This window comes from Gigantopelta aegis, chromosome 11, assembly GCF_016097555.1.
Source record: "Gigantopelta aegis isolate Gae_Host chromosome 11, Gae_host_genome, whole genome shotgun sequence".
Classification (NCBI taxonomy): domain Eukaryota; kingdom Metazoa; phylum Mollusca; class Gastropoda; order Neomphalida; family Peltospiridae; genus Gigantopelta; species Gigantopelta aegis.
This window is the reverse complement of record NC_054709.1, coordinates 14,659,258-14,682,723: the sequence shown is the minus strand read 5'-3', so window position 1 is coordinate 14,682,723 and position 23,466 is coordinate 14,659,258. Positions and strand designations below refer to the sequence as shown.

Here is a 23,466-nt window from a genome sequence, read left to right as displayed (position 1 = left end):
AAGGCCAAAATATTTAATGTTTATGACTTTTAAACACCCTATCTGCAAAAGGTATGCTACATTTTTATGACTCGACTGTAGTGAATAGTAGACAAATAATCCATTCGTAACAGTTGTAAATAATTGTATAAATTCTGTTAATTAAGAATCAACTCATTAGAAAATGGATATTTTACAATCTATTCACTGGTATGAACGTAATGCCTATCTGTATTGACATCAAGGTTTAGCAATGGGTGTTGGTAAAACGCGGACCCGACCGGAACGCTGGGCAAACTGATTTTTTCCTTTTAAAAAAAAAAAATTAAACAATGTGTTCGTCCACTGTGCATAGTTCAGAAATATATATTTTATCATGCATTTTAAAAATTGAAAATGTCGAACTGCGCATGCGCGGAAATGGGGGGGGGGGGGTTCTCTTTTTTTCTCAAATGCTGTACTAACCTATCTTGTTTAAGAGGTTAACTTTACCATAAAGAAAAGTTAAAATCATATCAAAAATATATTACCAAGTTGTAGTCAAATATCGGAAAATTACATTACGTATTTTTTACATTTCCAATAAAGACTATTTAAATTTCATTTTTTTAAATATTTAAAATCCTGCATTAAAATAGCTATTTAGTTAAAAGGAAAGAGTTAACTCTTTTGAATGACGCAGTTCGTATGATTTATTTGTTGAATAGTGACATAATTTGTTTGATTTGCTGCATAATGTATGTACTGAAAACATTAGAATGACATCACGTATTTATAAGGCGTCCTCGTTTTCTGAAAATATTTGGAACATTTAACGTAATTTTACAGCGTTTGCGTAAAAGCAAAAGTAGAATTAAAACTGTTTAATCGTTATTGGGAATAGAAACTTGTTACAGTAAAATAGATTTTGAGCCTTAATATAAGCACGAAAATAACTACGTAAATTAATGAATTAATAAATCTTTAATTTAATATTTAAACAAAATTAAAATTCTGTCTTAATTTAGTTTTTTGTTTTTTTTAAACTGTCTGACCGGCCGTATCTTATCAATACAGAAACACACATTTATTCTAATAGGCCTTTAATAGTTGTAGGCTGAAGAGAGAAAAAAAAAAAACGCAGAAAAAAAAAGAAAAAAAATATTTAAGGAAATATTAATTACATACTCTTGCTAACAAGTAGTGGAAGTCTCAGGAATAATAGTGTTTTAAGCATACAGTCTTGAATGTCATTGGTGTTACACATTGTCATTGGTGTTACTTTTGTCATTGGTGTTACGCAAGAAAATTTTAGCTGTCATTTCTCAAGAAACTTTATTTTTGAAATTTAAATTTATTTATTTAGGAAAGCATACCTTCTACCTTTATGACTTTGATGACATTTATTTTGAAGGACTCTATATTTTTAAGTAATTAAAACTGTCAGAGTGTATAATTTAAGTTACATACAGAATATCCGTGTCGAAATGTACAATTACACCCTTGGATCGTTTTTAATTCTAAAGATATTCCATATATGTTGTTAGGGACACCTAAATAACCTATTCATGTGCTCTTGATCACTATAAACCAATTGGATCACACTGCTGAACTACCCGACTTGTCCGGTAACACCAATGACATAATGAGCTTGTTCATAGAGTAACATGTGTCTGCATGCTGATTTACAGTTCTGCGTGGCCAGATATAATTTTATCAGGGGTGGATCCAGGAATTTTAGCAGGGGGGAGGTCCAGTCTTGAGCCTTTAAAGGCCCCCCCCCCCCCCTCGATAGGAAATTTTCATATTTGAAGATAGCTTTAGATGGATTTGAAGTATATTCCCGTTGTCAAGATCAACTCTCTGGTCACGAGCAGGGAGGGGTCCAGACCCCCTCGACCTCCCCCACCCCCTGGATTCGCCTCTGTTTTATGTTCCTTTGTTCATCTAGTTTCCAAAAGTTAACAATAAAAAATTATATTTTTTAATTGTTTTGTCTTGAATTTGTATTTTGAAAAGTGACGCTTTCTGTAGAATGACGCAACTGTGTTATGCTTCCAACTCCGTTCGGTTTGTTTTCTCGTGCACGATTCGCGCAATCAACATCCGATGTGTTGTCGTCTGCTTGTCGTTCATTTGTGAGGTTTTTCTTCACATTTCATAAACATTTTCATTAACAATAATGTTCAGACAAGTAAGTATCTCAATACAAAACTTTACAAACCCTTAAAACCATTAATTTTGTTAAGTCGTTTTTGTTTATTCCTTACAATTACCGATATCGGGTCCACATGACTCGTAGGAATTGAGTTGAAATGGAGAAAGATGAATTAATATTCGGTGCGTGTCACACGACCTCACACATGACAGATCACCAAGGCCAAAGCATTTAAGTTTTATGATTTTAAAACCCCCTATTGTTAAAATTGGGTTTCAATTTTGAAATTCGATCTGTAAAAGGTACGCTACACTTTTGTACCTCTGCTTTAGCGAATAGAATTGATAATCCATTTGTAATCATTTAAAATAATTTTGAGTGTATAAATTGTGTTAATTACGAATCAATTCATTTGAAAATTGATACTTTACAATCTATTCACTGGTATTAACATAATGCCCATCTGTATTGATATCAACTTTTAGCAATGGGTGTTGATAAAACGCGGACCGGGCTTGATCGCTTGACAAACTGAATTTATCCTTTTAAAAAATATATGAAACAATGTGTTTCGTCCACTGTACATATTTCAAATTCAGAAACAGATATTTTTTCATATAGTGGCCTTAAAAGTGGAAAATGACGAACCGCACATGCACGGTACGATACTTTTTTGCAAACGCATGCGCCTGAACGCAGTTAGAAACAGTGCACTCTTTCCTGTTTACTGGAGGGTGCTTCACTTTTGTTTACTAGAATGGATTTGTTTTACGTCCACATTGTTGATTTTTTACGTTAACTGATTGCAATCTATTTTGTTTCACATAACATAACTAAAAATGTAGAATAGTGTTTCTGTAAATATCGTATTCGTGTTTGTGTCATTAGGTGAACGCAGTTTGGGACGTCGATGGTACCATAGTGAATACAAGATCATTTGGGGGATGCAAAACACTGTATCGGGCCGGGCTGTATATATATGATTTTATAAAATTTAATATTATTGGTGTTCCGATGATCGATTATAATCGAAATTGATCGGTCGGGACTCTAGCCATGTGATGATCGATTTTGAAATACACAATCGATTGTCGCGTAAAATGTTAACCGCAGTAAATATTTCCTTTCTCGTTGTCAGAATTTGTATTCATCAAATCCAGTATTTGTGGGCTATTATTATGTACGTTTCTTGATTTCTAACCTTTTGCGGCTATGCCGCTACGTACTGGTAAATCCGTGTGTTAATTTTTTTAGTTTCGCATTTGCCATAAAGAATCAAACAAATACTGAGATATTTATTTATTATTATTATTATTATTATTATTATATTATTATTATTATTAAATAAACAATCAAAATATCTTACATTAAAAAATTCTTATCATTCATACACAACTGGGACAAATAAAATATAAATTAAAAGAAAGAAAGAAAGAAATGTTTTATTTAACCACCCACTCAACACATTTTATTTACGGTTATATGGCGTCAGACATGGTTAAGGACCACACAGATATTAAGAGAGGAAACCCGCTGCCGCCACTTCATGGGCTACTCTTTTTGATTAGCGGCAAAGGAACTTTTATATGCACCACCCCCACACAGGGTAGTACATACAACGGCCTTTGATATACCAGTCGTGGTGCACTGACTGGTCCAATGGCCCCACCGACGGGGATCGATCCCAGACCGACCGCGCATCGAGCGAGCGCTCTACCACTGGGCTACGTCCCGCCCGAAGAAAATATAAATTATTAGGCCTATATAAGTACGAAACAAAAACTGGCTTGATTAAAGAGCGGTGTGCAACCACATACGGTGACAGCGAACTAAATCAAAACATGTCGAGCTGAATACAATCGAAAAGCGGATAAGTTGTCAACGGACGATTTATAAAAAAAAATGCAAGTGTTTTAAAAACAACAAAAAATAACTAATTTTGTGTGAAATTTAGAAAACAATCGGTTCAGAAATAAATAAACAAAAACTTGTAGTAAATTCCATACTATTGAAAATGGCATTCCTGGTGGAAAGTACTTTAGAACGTAACCCTCTGATCTCCTAGAACTAAAAAAAAACATGTAGGCCTAATTTTTTGCTGTCTGCCATTTAATTATTTTTTAATGGAATACTCTTCATAAGGGGTGGAAGTCTTCGAAGTATGTGACGTAATTAATATGACGTTATGATGATTGCCTATACCATAAGTTGCATAACACAATCGTGTCATGACGTTGTTCGATTGCGTCACATCCTTCCACCTATCTTAGAGGGTATTCCATAAACAAGCAAAGCGGCAGCCTACATGTTTTTTGTCCTAGGAGATTTCAGCGAAGTCGATATAGGTGACATGGTTAGTTGTTACTGCCTAGAATGTGGTATCTGTGTTATTGTAATGTTTTTTTTTTTCAAGATTTATGTCTGGAAAAAATGTTGTGGAAATCTAAAGTTAAAAGTAGGAGAGTCATCTATCATTGAAATCAATATTAATTTGCCAATCTTCAAATGAAGATTGCCAATAGAACGGGTTCTCGTTGGCACTAACAACACTTGATGTCAATACAGATCAGTTCATACCAATTAATAGTTTGTAAAAGATACATTTCTTAATGAACTTATTCTTAATTAAATAACATATATTCATCATTATTTAGGACCGTGAAGTATTCTGAATGGACTAGGCCTATGTCTATTATTCACTACAGTAGGGGCAAAAAATCGAATATACTAATTTTAAAAAAAAATCTAACAACTGGGACATAAAAATTCACAAATATTGATTGATTTCGCCTTGTTGATTTGGCACGTGTGAGGTCATGTGACACGCACCGAATGTTAATTAATCCATTTTTGCTCAGTTGGGCCCGATATAAGTAATTTTAATAAATAAACAAACACAACTTTGTAAAATTAATGGTTTTATGGGTTTGTAAAGTTATGTATTTCGATACTTAGTTACTTGCCTGAAAATCATTGTCAATGAAAAGGTTCCTGAATTTACTAAGACTAACCTCAGTCACTAATTACTATCAGACGACAACAAATCGGATGTTGATAGTAGTAGCAAGGCCTACATGGGGCCATGACCTGCTTTTCGTGACCGTGGCCTACTTTCCCTGTGACAATGACCTACTTTCCATTGACCTACACACGGGACCGGTGACCTACTTATTGGCTGTTGTGCCTGTGTACAACGTCCTACTGGCCTAACCTCCTGACCTGACTACGTCCTACTGACCCGGCCCAGTCCTACTGATCCGGCCCTGACCTACTTAGAGGAACAAAGCCCATGACCCTAGCCCGCATGGGTTCGATCCTACTCGGCTCAGACCGTGAGCTCAGTCGGTTGAGTGCTCGCTAGAAGTGCTTGCGTCGCAGCATCGACCTACCTCTGTGGATCCATTCAACCGATTGTTTTGTTTTTTCTCGTTCCAACCAGTGCATCACAACTGAACAAAGGCCGCGGTATGTTTTTTACTGTCTGTGGGATGGTGTATAATAAAATATCAACAACAACAACAACAAACAAACACAATTTGTATCTTGCAGCCAGTAAAAAACAGAGTATATTTTGTCAATCGAAATGTCATCCCCAGACGAAACTAAAAGCAGCGAGGCCAAGCCGTCCGGCACAGAGGCAGCTAAAGAGAATGACTCAGAGAAACATCCTCCAGAGCCCCAATCCATGAGCAGCAGGTATCAGAAGATTGACGACACGGTCGATATCACATCTGCGATGTCCCCGAGGTCCCTAAGGGACCATCCCAACAGGGGCAGTAAGGCGAGGAAATCGACACATATGATGCCAATGTTTACTGACATCGAGTCCATGCGCACACTTTCACCGACGTCGCTAGCTGACACGTTTTTGAAGACACGACAAAGGCGTCGATCCTCGATCAACCTGATGCTGCACCAGAACGCCCCCGTTCTGCCTATTGTCAGGCAGGTGGAGCTGTCAACAGGTGAGTCCGTTCTCGTAGAGGTCAAGCCATTGGCCTTAACACTGGTAGTAGGTGCCGGGTTCGCATCCCGGTCCAGGGCCTAACCAAGAGCGAGTTTTAACAATTCAGTTGGGAGTTCAGTTATAGTACATCGATACCATTACACCCCTCCTCCTCCTCTTCTTTATATATCTCTGTCTCTTTTTGTCTCTCTCTTCTCTCCCCGTTCCAGCCAGTGCTCCACAACTGATGTAACAAAGGCCGTGGTATGTACTATCCTGTTTGTGGGATGGTGCATATAAAAGATCCCTTTCTACTAATCAAAAAGAGTAGCCCATGAAGTGGCGACAGTGGTTTTCCTCTTTCAAATCTGTGTTGTCCTTAACCATATGTCTGACGCCATATATCCGTAAATAAAATGTGTTGAGTGCGTCGTTAAATAAAACATTTCTTTCTTTCATCTCTCTAGCCACTAACCCACAGTCCAGGACATAGTGTATTATTTACTATGTAACATATTTTATTTTAACTTTTTGAACAGGTGAAAAGTTACTAATCCTACCTGATGGAGATCGGCCTAAAGAAGGTAACTTTGTTTAATTGATTCCCAGTTTATACGTGTACATGTATCGATGTGTATAGTGTCAGGTACTCGTAAATAAATTGCAGTTTGCACTATGATTATAGCCAATTGATGTTATTGACTATCTCCGTCTCATTGTATATATTTTCACTATAACTCTCCTCCCATCCCCCCCCCCCCCTCTTTTTTTGTGTCTGTCTCTTTTTCGTCTAACACCCTTTTTCTCTTCTCCACCCCTCCCTTCTCTCTGTCTCTGTCTCTGTCTATCCGTCTCTCTGTCTTTGTGTCTGTCTCTCTGTGTGTGTCTCTCTCTCTCTCTCTCTCTCTCTCTCTCTCTCTCTCTCTCTCTCTCTCTCTCTCTCTCTCTCTCTCTCTCTCTCTCTCTCTCTCTCAGCTCAATCGTCTGTATTAATATGTATGTCAGCGATAAGCGCTTGACTGATGCATGATCGGTCTAGGTTAAATTTTTGTCCGTGGGCCCATTGGGCTACTTCTCGTTCTAGCCAGTGCTTAGCTACATGACTGGCCGTGATATGTACTAACTTATCTGTGGGATGGTACATATAAATACTTCTTGCTGCTACTTGATCAAAAGGTGTAGCCCATGGAGTGGCGGCAGCAAGTTTTATCTGTGGGCCTTATCCATTGCTTTCTTTTTGTCTATGTGTATGTCAAGTTTATTGCTTTACCTTCAGTGCCATTTTGGACCTCGTATCGCCTGAGATATGCCATTATTTGGTTCTTCGGTTTTGTATGTATGACTTCGCAACGAGCGGACCTCAGTATCGTCATTGTGTGTATGATTGACAACAAGTACTATTACAATATGGATCACAATCTGACACTCAATGGCACTATGAGTGCCTCGGTGAAGGAGCAATGCACGGAGAAAATAGCGAAGCAGATGGTAGGTAACTGGTTGAAGCTAAAATCTCGTCTAGTGATATTCCAATACCAGCCTCGGTGGTGTCGTGGTTAATTATCGAACTTAAAGGATTTGTGAACAGACCACAAAACGTTGTCATTTTGTTCTGCATTGCCATACTATAAGTCTAAAAACTATTTTTTTTTTTTTTTTAACTCTTAATTTAGTGTAAATAGCTTAAAACAACAAAATAATAAGGCAGTACCAAATCCTTCCCGACTTTTAATGAGCTGGTCTGTCACGTGGTCTGCTGACGTCAGAGACGCTACTGCCAGCCAGAGGAAGTGAGAAGCCAGTTCGTACGCGTGTGTTAGTTTCACTTTAATTTCCGCGATTTATTTCTGAATGGCAAAATGGGTGGAAGAAACTTTTACCTGGACATACAGCCGTACCAGTTCGAGCCTTTGGCCCACGAACGAGCTGTTGAGAGCGAAGATGAAAGTGATAGCGAGCACGAAACCAACGACGGTATGGAAAAACCGTGTTGGAAACATAAACTGGTAGAAATTATTATTAATTTTTTTTTAATGACGTTCTTATTAACTACTTATTTCTACAAGGCCATGTATGTCATGTATATTTTGGTTGCAGTAAATTATCGTATTTCTATAAAAAAAAAAGAAATGTACTGTTTTTCCCACAATCTTGTAATGGGATGTCAGAAATTTTCGCTTAGAATGCATTTTGCGAAAAATACAATGTATGGCGATATGTTTTACGTGTACAGGATCGTGCTATTTGGACATGGGATTTAATTTGTTTTATTTAGGGGAGGGTTTTTTAGCCAAAAACAAGTACCCATATATATATATATATATATATATATATAAATACGTTTGCTGGTTGTAAAACTATTTGGTGGAAGTCATTTGGCTAGGGCCTAATGAATGTTTTTACCTCGGCATTGGCGTCTTTTCTGAAAAGCGGACCTAGGGCGGCGAATCGGCATCTCTACCGAATTTTCAACAACTCCCTGTTGGTAAATACAGTCGGGACAGCAGTGCCTTTTAACGAGATTCTTGCATTGCTGTATCCCATCTTAGCCATTTCAACCGGGTCCCGAGCGAAAGCATCCTTTTCGAATGTGCCGAAACACAACCGACTTGTACATTTTGGTGTCCATCCCTTCTCACCTCTCTGACACCGATGGATCCAAATGTTCCTTCTAGAATCACCTTCCGGCGGAAACCTAAAAAAGCTGATTCCTGAATCCCTTTTTTGATTGGTTTTGACATCCCCATGCCACACAATAAACCATATTATAAAGGATAATTCCGTAATTTAACTCAGTGTTGTTCGAAGAAAGCACGCTTTTGTAATGGCAAACAATAGGCTACTGAATAGCGGTTCACGGTTGGACAGCGTCTCTGACGTCATCACGGAAATTGCCGATCTTTGCCGGTAAAATATGCATATTTCCCAACGATGTCAGAATTACGAATTGTACTGCTTTTAAGTTGTGAAATAATTTTTATATATTTTGTAAATTATTTTTTTAGTCATATTTGGCATCATATATTTACACAGTTACAATATTTAGACGCTGTTCACAAATCCTTTAAGGCTGGTAAGTAGTGGTGCCGGCTCCCACCCAGAGCGAGTTTAACGACTCATTGGATAGTGGTGTAAGGCTTCTCTTCCACAAACCACTAACCCACTGTCCAAGTCCCCGTTCTACGAAGCGATCATCTTAGTGAATAAAGCAGTTATGCAATTAAGATGATATAAGAGGTAAGACTGTTTCGTGGAATGGGTCCTGGACAGCCTTCTCAGATCTCTGAAATGTATGCCCAGAGCAGCATTATTGAACCTTAATAGGTAGTACTAAACCAAATAACCTCCGGCTGGGTCAAAGTTCGAGGCGCACCCAACTTTTGATAGAGACGTGAACACCACAAGTCCTGTGATTGGTGATAAATGTGTGTGTTTCAACTGGGCAAAAAATATATGCAATTGTATTTCATCTAGTACCACTGGGTCAAGTAGCCTTGTGCTTGAAGCATGTATGGGGTACCTGTAAAAAAAAAAAAGTACTCGAATTTTGTGCGGAACTAGGGTGGTCTTAGACGCTACCCGTTATTTCTGAAATGAGCAGCTTGACCCCCATTTTTTCTGATTCACTTTTAGGGTGAGGGGTAGTAGTATTTATATCCGTGGCGTTTATGTCGATTGATACGCTGATACGGGTTTTAGCCACATATGTCACTAGTGTCGTCTATGGGATTCGATTTGGTAGTATATACCTTGGATTGAATATAAGTAGTCTCTATCTCTCTCATCTCTCATTCACTTCTCTCTCTCTCTCTCTCTCTCTCTCTCTCTCTCTCTCTCTCTCTCTCTCTCTCTCTCTCTCTCTCTCTCTCTCTCTCTCTCTCTCTCTGTGTCATTCTCTTAGTATGTCTATCTCTGTATGTCTATCCATATCTGTCTGTCTGTCTCATTATAAGAAAAGTCTCGTGGTAGAATCGAATGAAATATACCATTTGTGTGTACATATCTCTTCAATGAACGTTTGTTATTATAAACAGGTAGTGTTAGCTAAAATTGAACGAAGCGTGCTGTACATTTGTTGAAGAGGAACACACACACACACACACACACACACACACACACACACACAAACGCATGCACGCACATACACACACACACACACACACATAGAGAGAGAGAGAGAGAGAGAGAGAGAGAGAGAGAGAGAGAGAGAGAGAGCATACAGAGAGAGAGATGGACATACAGAGAGAGAGAGAGTATATTTCAAGGACCTCATTTATTTCAGAACGAGGGAGAGTTCAGATGGGACAAGGAGTTCCAAGGCATCCTGCTAGGAGCCTACTTCTGGGGCTTCTTGTTTCTGCAGGTTCCATTGGGATTTCTGGCGGAGAAATTCGGGGCCAAACATGTCGTTGGCATCGCAACATTTCTGGTTGCCACCATCAGCATACTGAGTCCCATTATGGCAAGAACTAGCAAATACTTGTTTCTGATTAGTCGAGTAGTTACAGGTCTATGCCAGGTGAATATATAGAGAATACTACACGAGTAGCCACTAAAATAGCATTTATCTTACAATGAGCTGTTTTAAAACGTATCTCTGTTAGGTCAATATATATATAGAGAGAGAATTGAATAACAATTATCTTACGAGTGGTTTTAAAATGTATCTCCTTCAGGGGAATATACAGAGAATACTACACGAGTAGCCGTTATATAGCATTTATGTTACAAGTGGTTTTAAAACATATCTCTGTCAGGTGAATATATAGAGAATACTACACGAGTATCCATTAGATAACATGTATCTCTGTCGGTGAATAATTATACTATTTATCTTACAACGAGTTATTTTAACATGTATCTCTCTTAGATGAATATATAGAGAATACTACAGGAGTTGCCATTAGATAACATTTAACTTATAACGAGTTGTTTTAAAACATATCTCTATCAGGTGAATATATGGAGATTACTACATGAGTACTACATTAGATAACATTTATCTTACAACAAGTCATAAAACGTATCTCGATCACTGAATGTATTTTTTTTCCCGCGGTCTTTTCATTGGAGCAGTTGGTCATTGGTTGACCAATCATATATGTCATAGCATTAGATGTAGTTTTGCACGTGTATAAGTTCGTAGACATTTCCGAAATTTGTCATTTCTAGCAGCCATTTTTGATAGGACAGCATCCAGGGATGGACGTCGAAGGTGAAAGAAGCAGTGAGAAATTCTCCAAATACGTTGTTGGAGCATTTAAACGAATTAGTGTCAAGCAAGCTTCATAATTTTGAATGACAAGTATTTTTTAAGAAGAAAAGTTACGCGGACCAATTTAAATTCAAAATTCCGTTCTTAGTAATTTGAAAGATGCTTAGTCTCATTTTGAGGAAACTGCAACAGACGCGTGTTTAGCACAGGCATTGGAGAAGGTCGTTAAACTTGGTATTGAACGTTTACTTTATCGGCAAACATTGATAAAATGAGCGGATTCATCGGATTTTGGCTGGAAGTTGGTACGCGAATACGAGAGCAATCCTTTGGCGGATGATTCAGATGACGAAAAATGGATTGCATGTGCTGGAAAAAAAAGATTACTGAAGAAAATTAAGGCAGTGAAAATGCATAGTAAACGTGTTCATCCTTATGAGGGCCCCGATGTTTCGATGAAAGGAATCGATTACACAGCCAGGAAAAGATTGCCAATGCAACCGGCTGCTACTAACAACGGGAAGGGACCTGGAGTGTTCGTCTTCAACATCACAGAATCTTCTGAATACCCGGAATGAATAGATGAGTATTTTTGATACTGTTATGGGGAGTAAAGATAATGATCTTGATAAGTTGCCCCAGAGAGAGATAAACGAGGTTGTTTTACCAGTGGGTTGCTTAAAATCTTGTTTTATAGTTTGGGAGAGAACTTGTAACAATGCTTACATTTTGAATGTAATTAGTAAGGACTACAAATTACAATTTGTTTCTATTATTCGGACACAGATTTGTTAAATAACTAATTGGCAAGGGATAATCCAGCTTTTGTTATTTCTGAAATTCAAAGTTTACTTAGAAAAGGTTGTATATCTCAGGTTTTTGTTAAACCAAAAGTTGTTAACCCTTTACAGGTGTGTATAATAAGTTGAACAAACCAAGGTTAGTTCTAGATTATTAGCACATTGTCACGGGGATCCTATAATACCCGTAACTGAATAAAACTCGATTATCCAAATATCTCTCCTAACTGTATATCTATTAGATCTCTCTGTATTGGGCAGTCTATACCCGAGTGGCTCGGCTCTAGGTATGATCAGAGATAAGATCTTATATAAAGTATATAATATATAGCACGTTTAGTTCACTAGAAAACACAACAAAACACAATACACTTTGGAATCTGTATTAATACTACGCTGACAAATGTACTGCCGCAGTAGTTAATTAACAACAACAAATAATAACAACCCAGAACTGATCACTTAATTAGTTAATCTCTAGGTGTCTAGTTTACACAATATTCTAATCACTTCACCGTGACACAACACTCACACGTGTGATAATTGAGAAACGCTTCCAGGGGAACTTAATTAATAAAGGAATTACAACTCTATTCCTAAATTGGTTAATTTTTAATTAACCTTTAACTACTCATTCAGTAACCTTGTAATACAGAATTAATACTGGTACCTATCACAATAAAGACAATAACCTACAGTTTACCTAGGTCCTCTAGGATGACCGGCTAAGCTTTATATTACCAAATACTTGTATAAAATATTAGACAGTGAAGCCTACAATTTACTTCGTCAGTTTACCGGAAACACTGTCTAAAGAATATTGGTATAATACAGTATTAAAATATTTAAAGTCACATCAATCACATCAAGGTTATACAACAGAGCAGAAAAAATATATTTACCACGTCCGGACTGAACTTATATAGATCGTTCAGTGGACGACGTCCGTTTCCCCTGGATACTTCCAATGTTTCTCCCCGATATCTCTAAAATCCTATCTATTTATTCAAAAAATCTGAGAGACCGCGAATATCGCCTGGGGGCACATCGCGGTACTACCCCTATCATGTGATATTTCCACAGCGACCAAGACGGCATATTTTCTTAGATGGTCAGACTAGCTGTCGCCATTTCTCTCGCAATACCCCGATCGTAAAACCGCACTATCGGAGGTATTACGTAACTACTGGCCACATGGCCTCCACAACTGGTCTAAGTACATATTGGGACGCACGGTCGCGCAGGGTATTACGTAACCAAACTGCGCTCGGCCCTCTAAAACAATAAACATAGCCACAGGCGAAAGATAAGAGCATGTTCCGTCACACACATAAATCGGCATTTGGCGAGTTTTAAGTTTAAATATGAAGATGTTTCTGTCAGGAAACAAATGTTTCATACCGATTGAGATTTGTTCAGCAGACAAAACATATTGGGGATTTTCTTGGGTAATCCAAAATGAAACTCGGTATTTTGTATACAATGTTTTACCTTTTGGAATTTTCACAAAGGTGATAAGAGTTGTGGTAGCCGTATTTAGGTCACTGGATCATAGAGTCATCATGTATTTAGATGATGGTATTTGGTGAGTTATCACAAAAGAAACGACACAAGTATTAAGTTGTTTTGTTAAAGAAAAAAAAAGTGTCATATTGCTTATGAGAAATGTATGTGGCAACCGTTGTTGTCAGCTCGAATATGTCTGGGATATGTCGACAGGTAAGATTTCTGCTTCTGCAGACAGATTGTCAGGTTAGAGAAGTCTCTTGAGATTAGTTTGAAGAAAAAAAACTACATGTAGGCGTACCTTTAATCAAGGTTAGGATGTTGGCTTCAGTGGTGGGTCAGATTATTTCACTGCAGAATGCAATAGGCAGTTTGGTTCGTTTGAAAACAAACAAGAAGTATGTACAATTGTATTTTGGAAAAAAGCTAGCTGGAATGCACCAGTCTGGGTTACTGGTGCAGCAATTCGTGAATTATGTGCTTTTGGCGTCTGAATTGTAGAGTATGGAATTAGAAAGATATGAAGTTGTCTGACAAGACAGGAAAGCGTGATTTTGTGGCATATACTGATGCATCCAATATTGGTTTAGGGAGGGTTTTTTTTAGGTGAATTTGAAAGTCATCTTGAAGAAGTTTTTGGGTTTTTTTTACCCTTGATGAGGGGGATCTTATTGAGGGCACTGAAGAGATAAGATCGTGGACTCATGTTGAAGAAAACATGAGTTCCACGTGGCGGGAAACTGAAGCCGTCAGGAGAGTTTTCATTTGTTTTTTGTCGGGAAGCAAAGTGAAGAGGTATACTGATAATAAAAATGTGCAGTGTATTTTTAATTCTGGTAGCAAACAAAACCTGATTCACAAATTTTGGCTGCTAAGATCTTTGACATTTGTCAAGAGAATGATATACATTTTGTTCCACAATGATGATTTGAATAGCTTTTCAGATCCAGATGATTGAGGTATTCAAAGATGGGTGTTTTTTGCAGGTGAATTGGATGTGGGGTAAATATCAGATTCATAGATTTGCATAGGCCAATTAATACTAAATGTACGTGTTTTAATTCGCGTTGGTGGTATCAAGGTACAACGGGCATAAATGCTTTTGATCAAAACTGGTCTCATGTAAATAATTGACGGATACCTCCTCCCAGATTGATTGTTAAAACTATACTGAAGATAATTAAAAAGAAAGCTTGGGGAACTTTAATTGAACCTGAGTGGCATTATGCTCCATTTTGGCCTCATTTAACGCAAACTGAGAAAAGTTTCAGTGATTGTGTTAGTGAATATTGCTTTATTGCATCTGAAAATGTTACACATGCATGACATGGGGGAAAATGTGATTTTTGGACAACGAAAATTTTCTTTCCGATTGTTAACATAGTGTGTTAATAAAATACGACATTGTTCAGCAATGTTAAAGTTATTGTTCTAAGGTATGTTTTTATTTTTTTTATTTTTTTAATTTTTTTTAATTAGGTTTAAGACTGAAGGAGACGCTGCAAAGTGTGTTGAAGAATTCCGGAAACGATTTGGGTGACATTGAATATTTAGTGAACAGGTTGTCCTTTTATGTTTTGCATTCAAAAAGTGACAATACTATTAAAAGGTATTTTGGATATTTCCTAAAATGGCAAAAGTTGTGTCGTTTAACAAGCATTTCTATTTTGCCAGCCAATGCTGTGCATGTAGCCGTTTATGTACCAAATCTGCTGGATTCTGGAGGAACATTTGGCATCTGCGGTTTATGCTTTAAGATGGGCACATGATGTAAGTGGATTAGATGATCGTACTAAGAATTCGTTGATAATATCCTTACTGGAAGATGCAAAACGGCTTAGATCTTCTATCAAGAAAGACTCACTTTCAGCAGATAAACTTGTAGAGCTGTGTTTGAAATTTTCGAACTCAAAAGATCTTTTAGTAGTACGAGATTTGTGTATGATTTTCTTAGGATTTGCATGTTGGTGGGTTTTTTTGCGTTATGATAAGTTAAGCTCACTGAAGTGCGGAGACATTTCTTGCAAAGATGATTATTTAAAAAAATTGGGTTGCAAAAGTATTTTACAAAATATAGTAAGTTTACGTCTGCTACTAGCAGTTATACTGGTCATGCATTTACATGTGTTTGGCGTCTTATTTCACGCAGAATGTCTTTTACATCATTACGGAAGATGGAGCATTTTAAAGACAAAAGAAAATGAAATATGTGTATTTCTAACTAAACTAACGGGCAAAAGAAACTTATCACTTGTTCAGTAGGTCCATAAAGGAAAACCAAGACAGATGTGATCTATATGATGATTATTTTACTGAAAGGAATAATTTTCCAATGTCTTTACAAAAAAGCATTGCCATATCAATAGTGCACTTGCCATAAGGCCGAGCGAAAGAGACATGGGGTCAAAATAAAAAATTACACAATCAGAGTCCCTTCAAAAGGTGCTTCTAAAGTCAAATCATGGGACAAGACATGTCCTCGGTAGCGTGTGTGACCACCCCTTGCATCAATACACGCAAAAACACGTCTCCTCATGGATGTCATCAGTCGCCGGATGTCGTCAGCAGGAATTATGTGCCAAACATCCAACAAAACCTTTCAAGCTGATGTCGATTAGCTGGGGGAGGTACGCGTTGTCTCAGCTGTCGATCAAGATGATCCCAGAGATGCTCTATGGGATTCATGTCTGGAGAACATGATGGCGAAGGCAATACGTTGACGTTAACGTTGTTGAGATAATCCTGGACAAGTCTGGCTGTATGAGGTCGTGCATTGTCATGCTGCAAAAGGGTACCCCTAGGCTGATGACGCAAGAATGGTACTACAACAGGTCGCAACACTTCATCCCTGTATCTTTGACCAGTCAGATTTCCACGGATGATGAGAAGCCTTGTGGTCCGTTGACCGCAAATACCGCCCCATACCATGACGCCGTCTCCACCAAAAGGGTGCACATCTTAGATGCAGTTTGGCGCCAATCGCTCTCCCCATCGTCGATAAACACGAACTTGGCCATCATTTCGGAACATGTTGAAGCGACTTTCATCTCATCTTCATAAATCAAGGCTAGTATTCGTTCCTCGTATTGTCCGGATGTAGCGGTCTTCAGCTGGCGTTGTTACCCTTGGTCTTCCCGATCTTGCACGGTCTTGTGCCTGGCCTGTCTGCTGATAACGGCTCAACAAGTTGCTGATGGCGGCTTGACAGCAGTTGAAGGTTCTTGCAATCTGCCGTTGAGAGGCCCCGATATCGGCCATACCGATAGCTCTGTTGCGTTCTGCTTGGGTAAGTCTCGGCATCTCTCTGATGTTCTTTTTGATACTGCTTCCTTGCTTTGTCCCACACCGGTATTTATCCAACAATCATGCACGAGCATTTTTAACATATTCAAATTATGCTGTTTTTGCTAGACTGCACGAAATTCACTAAATCCGGAAATAGTGACTTTTCGGAAACACAGGGTGTGTTTTGGCGAATGTTTTCTCATTACTTTCAAACGTATTGCAGTATCTTTAATTCAGATAAACTTATTTTAAAAGTGATAAGTTTCTTTTGCCTGTTAGTTTATGTTTGTTGTACTATAACAGTAAAACAAATTGTGGTTTAGTCGTCGATTTACATTTATGTGCAAAACTAGGCTTACGATGTTTTGTGAAATTGGGCCCAGGAAATGAAATTGTGATTGCTAAATGAAGTACAGCAGCATGTCCATAAATTTTTGTTTCGGCCTGTGTTTCGTTCTGGGGGAAATTTGTAAATTAATTTACAAAAATAAAAAGTTACGTTACACTCGGTGTAGGTAATGTATAGTTGCGACGCTTCGTTCGGTTGTCACAGATTTAAATTTGGGTGTCCATTCGTTAAGATTGGGGGAGGGGGTGAGTGTCGGCAGGTGGGGTGGTGGTGCGACGACAGCTGCAAATGCCAATATGTTGGATAGAATGAATGAATGAATGTTTAACGACACCCCAGCACGAACAATACATCAGCTATTGGGTATTAAACTATGGTAATGCAAACAAATGAAGTGATGATCAACATCAATATAAAAATTCAAGATTTAAACAAAATCAGTGTAAAGAACTGTGCAAAACCACAAATATATATCACAGACAGATATTGACTTTTACTCAAAACTTTTGTGCTGTATTGGCCATTCGCAAAGAGAATGTTACACCCCTGCACCACGGTGAGGTTACAGCACGCACGGGTATGTTGGATAGATGCTGGGAGCGTCACAGCAAATGGAAAAGTGACTGTAGCAAAAATGGTTACGTCCAGAATTTCGTTCTGCAGATCACTATTCAGTTAGGCTGACACGGGGTGCAGAGGTTCTTTAGGTATATAATTACACAGGAAGTGTTTTTCTTAGCTTGTAATTGGGGGTATTTACTAATTAGCTCTTCTGCCTTTGTGTGTTTCTATCGGTAGGGCTGTCTAGTTTACACAAAAGTGTGTTTTGGTGTTTGTATAGAAACTAGTCGTTATTATTTAGAAATACATGTACGTAGCGACATAGGTAGCTAGGACTTTTTATTTTCCGCGTTTCTTAGTATAGCGAGAAATATATTTGTCTTAGCGTTCTTTTGATTGGAGCAGTTGGTCATTGGTTGACAAATCGCATTAGTCGTAACATTAGATGTAGTTTTGAACGTGTATAAGTTCATAGACGTGTGAAATTTGTCATTTCTAGCAGCTATTTTCGATAGGACGGCAAATTTTCAATAATCTTGGATTAATTTTTTTAGTTTTGTTTAAGAATATGGTTGGCATTCACCCGGCGATGGTCAGGCATCGAAATAAGTCGAGAACGGTCATTCAGGTAATAGTCATTCCGCATTTAAGCCGCGTCCACTAGATGAATTTACTTCCGCGTTTCGTTGTCTCGTACGAAATTGCACCGATGTTCGTGCGCACTTGTGCAATTGCAAAGCAATTTCGACAATCTGCGTTTATGCAGCGCCCACTAGATAAATTTACTTCCAGATTTCGTTAGTCGTACCGATAACAGGAATTCAATTCTAACTTTCATACAGTTGTGGTAACCTTTAGGTTACCAGGCTATATTTTGTGGTAACCTGTAAATGAGTTACCAGACGCAATGCTTATTTCGATGCCTGGACGGTGTCAACATTTGCCATCATATACAGGTTTCCTGAGATTTTTTTGTGTCCCTTTTTTAATGTCAGTATTATGGGGGGGGTTTTTTTTTTTTGGGGGGGGGGGGGGGGGGGGACGGTCGCATCGTTGACGAAGGGTCTCTTTGCATATTCTGTATTTTTATCAATGTACTGAAATAAACAAGTTGGCGTTTATCGTATCGGTACGGCTGACTAGTTGACACAAAAGTGTGTTTTGTTGTTTGTGTAGAAACTAGTTGTTATTATTTAGAAATAAGTAGCGATATTAGGTAGCTAGGACAGAATACTACACGTAGTTTTAAAATGTATCTCTCTCAGGAGAATATATAGCGAATACTACACGAGTAGCCGTTAGATACCATTTATCTTACAACGAGCTGTTTGAAAACGTATCTCTGTCATGGGAATATATAGAGAATACTACACGAGTAGCCGTTGGATACCATTTATCTTACAGTGAGCTGTTTTAAAGGCATACGGTCACAGACCACTGACCTATTTAATGGTCTAACAAAGTATTACCTGAACAAAATTAATTTGATTTGTCCTTAAATGTACTTTACTCAGCCATCTTCATAAGCACCATATTCCATTTATTAATGACATTTTGTAAAAATAATTGAATTATGGCAATGGTCCATAATTCAAAAACTAAAATTTACCGAGAGGATTAACATGGATTTCACTCCATCATGGTTCAGTTAAAGTGATGCAATAGCTAGGTTTGGTTTCCAACAATTAATGTAATTTTTAGTTATTATCCATTTTAAGAGAAATAAGGTCCTTAAATCCGTGACAGTATGCCTTTAAAGCGTATCTCTGCCAGGAGAATATAACATATTAAACATTTGGTTTGTTTAACGACTGCATTAGAGCACATTTATTTATTAATCACCGGCTACTGGATATTATGCAGCATTTGGTCATTATGACACGTGGTCAAGAGGAAACCAGCTACACAATTCATTAGCAGCAAAGAATATCTTACATGCTACGCTATGATATGTTACGCTACATATACTCTGCCAAAAAAGAAACGCATAGGCGAAATCATGGAATTATCTCTTTAATACAACGTGGCGTAATTTCGTTATTTATGATCGTATCACAGTAAAATTTTTGACATGAGTATGTGACAATCTTTTTGCTATGGACTGACCGCAGTGAAGGCGTTTTCCTCACCAAACAGCATCGCACGAGGGCGCTGAAATCAGTAACTTGTGTGGCCACCAGCAGCAGCAATCACTGCGCGACATCTCCTTGGCATAGACTGAACGAGTCTCAGAATCCGGGCACGTGGAATCTTAGCCCATTCTTCCTGCAGTGCATGTGACAGTTGCGGAAGTGTCTGAGGCTGCGGGTCACGCTGGTGTACACGTCTGTCCAGTTCGTCCCATAGATGTTCAATGGGGTTGAGATCTGGCGACCTTGATGGCCATGGCAGCACATTAATGTTCTTATTCTGTAGGAAATCCATTGTTACACGTGCCGTATGCGGCCTGGCATAGTCCTGCTGAAAGACCTCTCTGTCGATCCAAAATGGGAAACATGTGACGGCGAAGAATATCATCCCGGTAGCATACAGCTGTCAGGTTGCCTTGTACGAACACACATTCACTTCTCTCGGTGTATGAGATGGCTCCCCACATCATGACACTCCCTCCACCGAATCTGTCAACGTGGGCGACGCAGTTGTTGGCAAAACGTTCATTGCGGCGTCTGTAAACACGTTGTCGTCCATCACGTCGCTGTAGAAGAAAACTTGACGTCGCTGAACCATAGTCGCCGCTAGTTTCCCAAGTTCCACCCCTGTTATTTACACCAGTGAACACGTAAATGTTGATGTTTACGTCGCAGAAGGGGGCCAACATACTGTCTCCTAGCCCGTAAACCAGCTTCTCGAAGTCGGTTCCGAATGGTTTGTGCAGACACCCTTCTCAAACCAGGTATACGTCCAGCAGTGTTCGTTGCTGTGGCAGTTCGGTGACGCAAGTGGAGAACCCGGATGTAGCGATCTTGTGCTGCAGTTGTTATGCGAGGTCTTCCACTTCTGGGTCTTCAGCTGATTGAAACTGCTGGTACCTGTCCCAGAGACGTGAAATGATGCTCTGATGAACGTTCATGTGGCGTGCGACTGCTGACTACGATTCACCTAACTGGAGGCGGCCTATTGCAATGTTTCGATTCGGCAGGCTTAGTCTTGGCATCTTGTAACTCGTCTACGTCGAAATGGAAATGATGCACCATTGCGAACATTGCAGCTTTAAATACCCATCACTACGCCCAATCTTTTCCCCGAGTTTCAAGTGCATTCGCCAAAATCTGACCATTTCACGCTGATTTCCTTCAATTGTCCCATTCCAGGAACATTAATAAACACTGTCATTCAGCAACATTGTACAAAAATATATATTTTGTAAAATCAAACACTTTTCTTCCTTCCCTATTACCTATGCGTTTTTTGTTGTTTTTTTCGTTTTTTTTTAGGGGGTGGTGGGGATAGATGAAAATGTCATTACAGGCGCGTATGCAGGTGTTTATTCAGTGGAGCTCTAGACTGCTGAGTGAAGCTCTAACGGATGGTTGAGTCATGTAGCCCCCGCAAAATATATATTAAAAAAGAACATTTTCTTAAGTTGGGTGCGGTAGGTTGGGGTTACTGAACTCAAGCCCCTCCCACAGGACACGTGCCTGAATTAAAGAAACAACCCTTAAACACACATTTCCTTGTCTCAGGGAGTCATGTTTCCTGCTGCACAGGCCTTCTGGTCAAGGTGGTCACCACCCAACGAACGTACTCGATTGCTTGGACTAGCGTATGCAGGTTAGTGATTTTGCTGGCTCTTTGTCTTCAAACTTAAAGGTGTACTCTAAAAGTTGCAAGTCAAGGTTGTTGTTTTTGTTGTCATTGTTATTGTTCCGACGCCATATAACGTTAAATAAAATGTGTTGAAAGAAAGAAATGTTTTATTTAACGACACACTCAACACATTGTATTTACGGTTATATGGCGTCAAACATATGGTTAAGGACCACACCTATATTGAGAGAGGAAACCCGCTGTCGCCACTTCATGGGCTACTCTTTTCGATTAGCAGCAAGGGATCTTGTATATACACCATCCCACAGACAGGGTAGTACATACCACGGCCTTTGATATACCATTTGTGGTGCACTGGCTGGAACGAGAAACAGCCCAATGGGCCCACCGACGGGGATCGATCCCACACCGACCACTGGGCAACGTCCCGCCCCAAAATGTGTTGAATGTGTCGTTAAATAAAACATTTCCTTCATTCATTGTTATTGGTATAATAATAATAATAAATTAACTAATTTATTTGTTTAGTAATTATTTAACGACACCACTAGAGCATACTGATTAATTAATAATCGACTGTTGGTTGTAAAACATTCGAAATACTAAGGCATGGTCTTCAGAGAAATCACAGTACATGTTTTTTTTAATGAACAGCTGGAGATATTTTACATACACTTTCTGACAGCCAGAACACCACATACCACGATCTTTGATACACCGATCGTTAGACACAGATCTACTAAGGAGGTTCGATCTTAAAATTTTAGCACCTCGGGTAAGCGCTCCTCCAACTAATTTCTCTTCCCCAATTTCCCATCCAAGTTGCAAGTGAAATTTTAATATTTTTACATACAATATATTAATTATAAATCGGTACACATTAATCTATCTCACATATAATCTCCCCAGGTGGACCAGTTGGGAACGCAATTATATTTCCTATTGGTGGACAACTTTGTGCCTATGGATTCGATAATGGATGGGCATCCGTGTTCTACGTCATAGGTCAGTATGTCTTGGGTTTTACGTCATAGATTATGGTTTACTCGTGTCTTGCGCAAGATTCTTGAAATTCATCAATTAAGAATGCTTGGTTTTGTTGCTTGTCATGATATAAAGATGATTAGTTGCCCTATTTCAAATAATGGGATGTTCATTACAAATATTATGTCTCTAAATCTGTCTGTGTGCCGGTCTCCAACACAGTTCACTTTTAATCTTCACATTAAAATGCGCCCGCCAGTGAAATCAACATTTTCTCGGCATAAAAGCAGTAAGAGGGCAGCAAAACTGTCCTAGACACTATTTCAGCTTCAGTGAAGTTCTTTTTTCATGTCCCTGTACCATGAACGAATTTCATTCAGTTCTAGGATATTCGTGCCCGATCAGGTTGACTGGACCATGGGAAATCAGGTTGACTGGACCATGGGAAATCAGGTTGACTGGACCATGGGAAATCGGGTTGACTGGACCATGGGAAATCGGATTGACTGGACCATGGGAAATCAGGTTGACTGGACCATGGAAAATCCCTTTCTTGTTGACCATGTCCACATCGACTCTTTTTGGCCAAATGAAGTCGGCAGAGCCAGATTGGTGCAGAAACCTGAGCTGGACTTAAGAACCTTCCACACGATCACTTTTCCAACATACATATGCGATTCTATCTTCAGTTCTGCTTTGTCCTGAAAAGTTGTTTTGTTTCTAGAATGGACTCATATTTACGTGTACAATAGTAGTAGTAATCGTAGTAGTAGTAGTAGTAGTAGTAGTAGTAGTAGTAGTAGAGTAGTAGTAGTAGTAGTAGTAGTAGAGTAGTAGTAGTAGTAGTAGTAGTAGTAGTAGTAGAGTAGTAGTAGTAGTAGTAGTAGTAGTAGTAGTAATTTAATCAATTTCTAATGCATCGTGCATTATGGTTTC

The 23,466-nt window shown here is 38.7% G+C and overlaps 1 protein-coding gene across 1 annotated transcript in view; it reads left to right on the top strand.

Moving 5' to 3' along the window:
• LOC121385629 (uncharacterized transporter slc-17.2-like) overlaps positions 1-23,466 on the top strand; it is a 50,362-nt gene that overhangs the window by 16,680 nt on the left and 10,216 nt on the right. Inside the window, exons 2-7 of the mRNA XM_041516382.1 lie at positions 5,666-6,081; positions 6,602-6,646; positions 7,339-7,550; positions 10,345-10,581; positions 21,462-21,549; positions 22,456-22,551. Coding sequence (XP_041372316.1) covers positions 5,700-6,081; positions 6,602-6,646; positions 7,339-7,550; positions 10,345-10,581; positions 21,462-21,549; positions 22,456-22,551 — 1,060 coding nt within the window. The 5' untranslated portion in view covers positions 5,666-5,699. The remainder of the gene's footprint in view (positions 1-5,665; positions 6,082-6,601; positions 6,647-7,338; positions 7,551-10,344; positions 10,582-21,461; positions 21,550-22,455; positions 22,552-23,466) is intronic.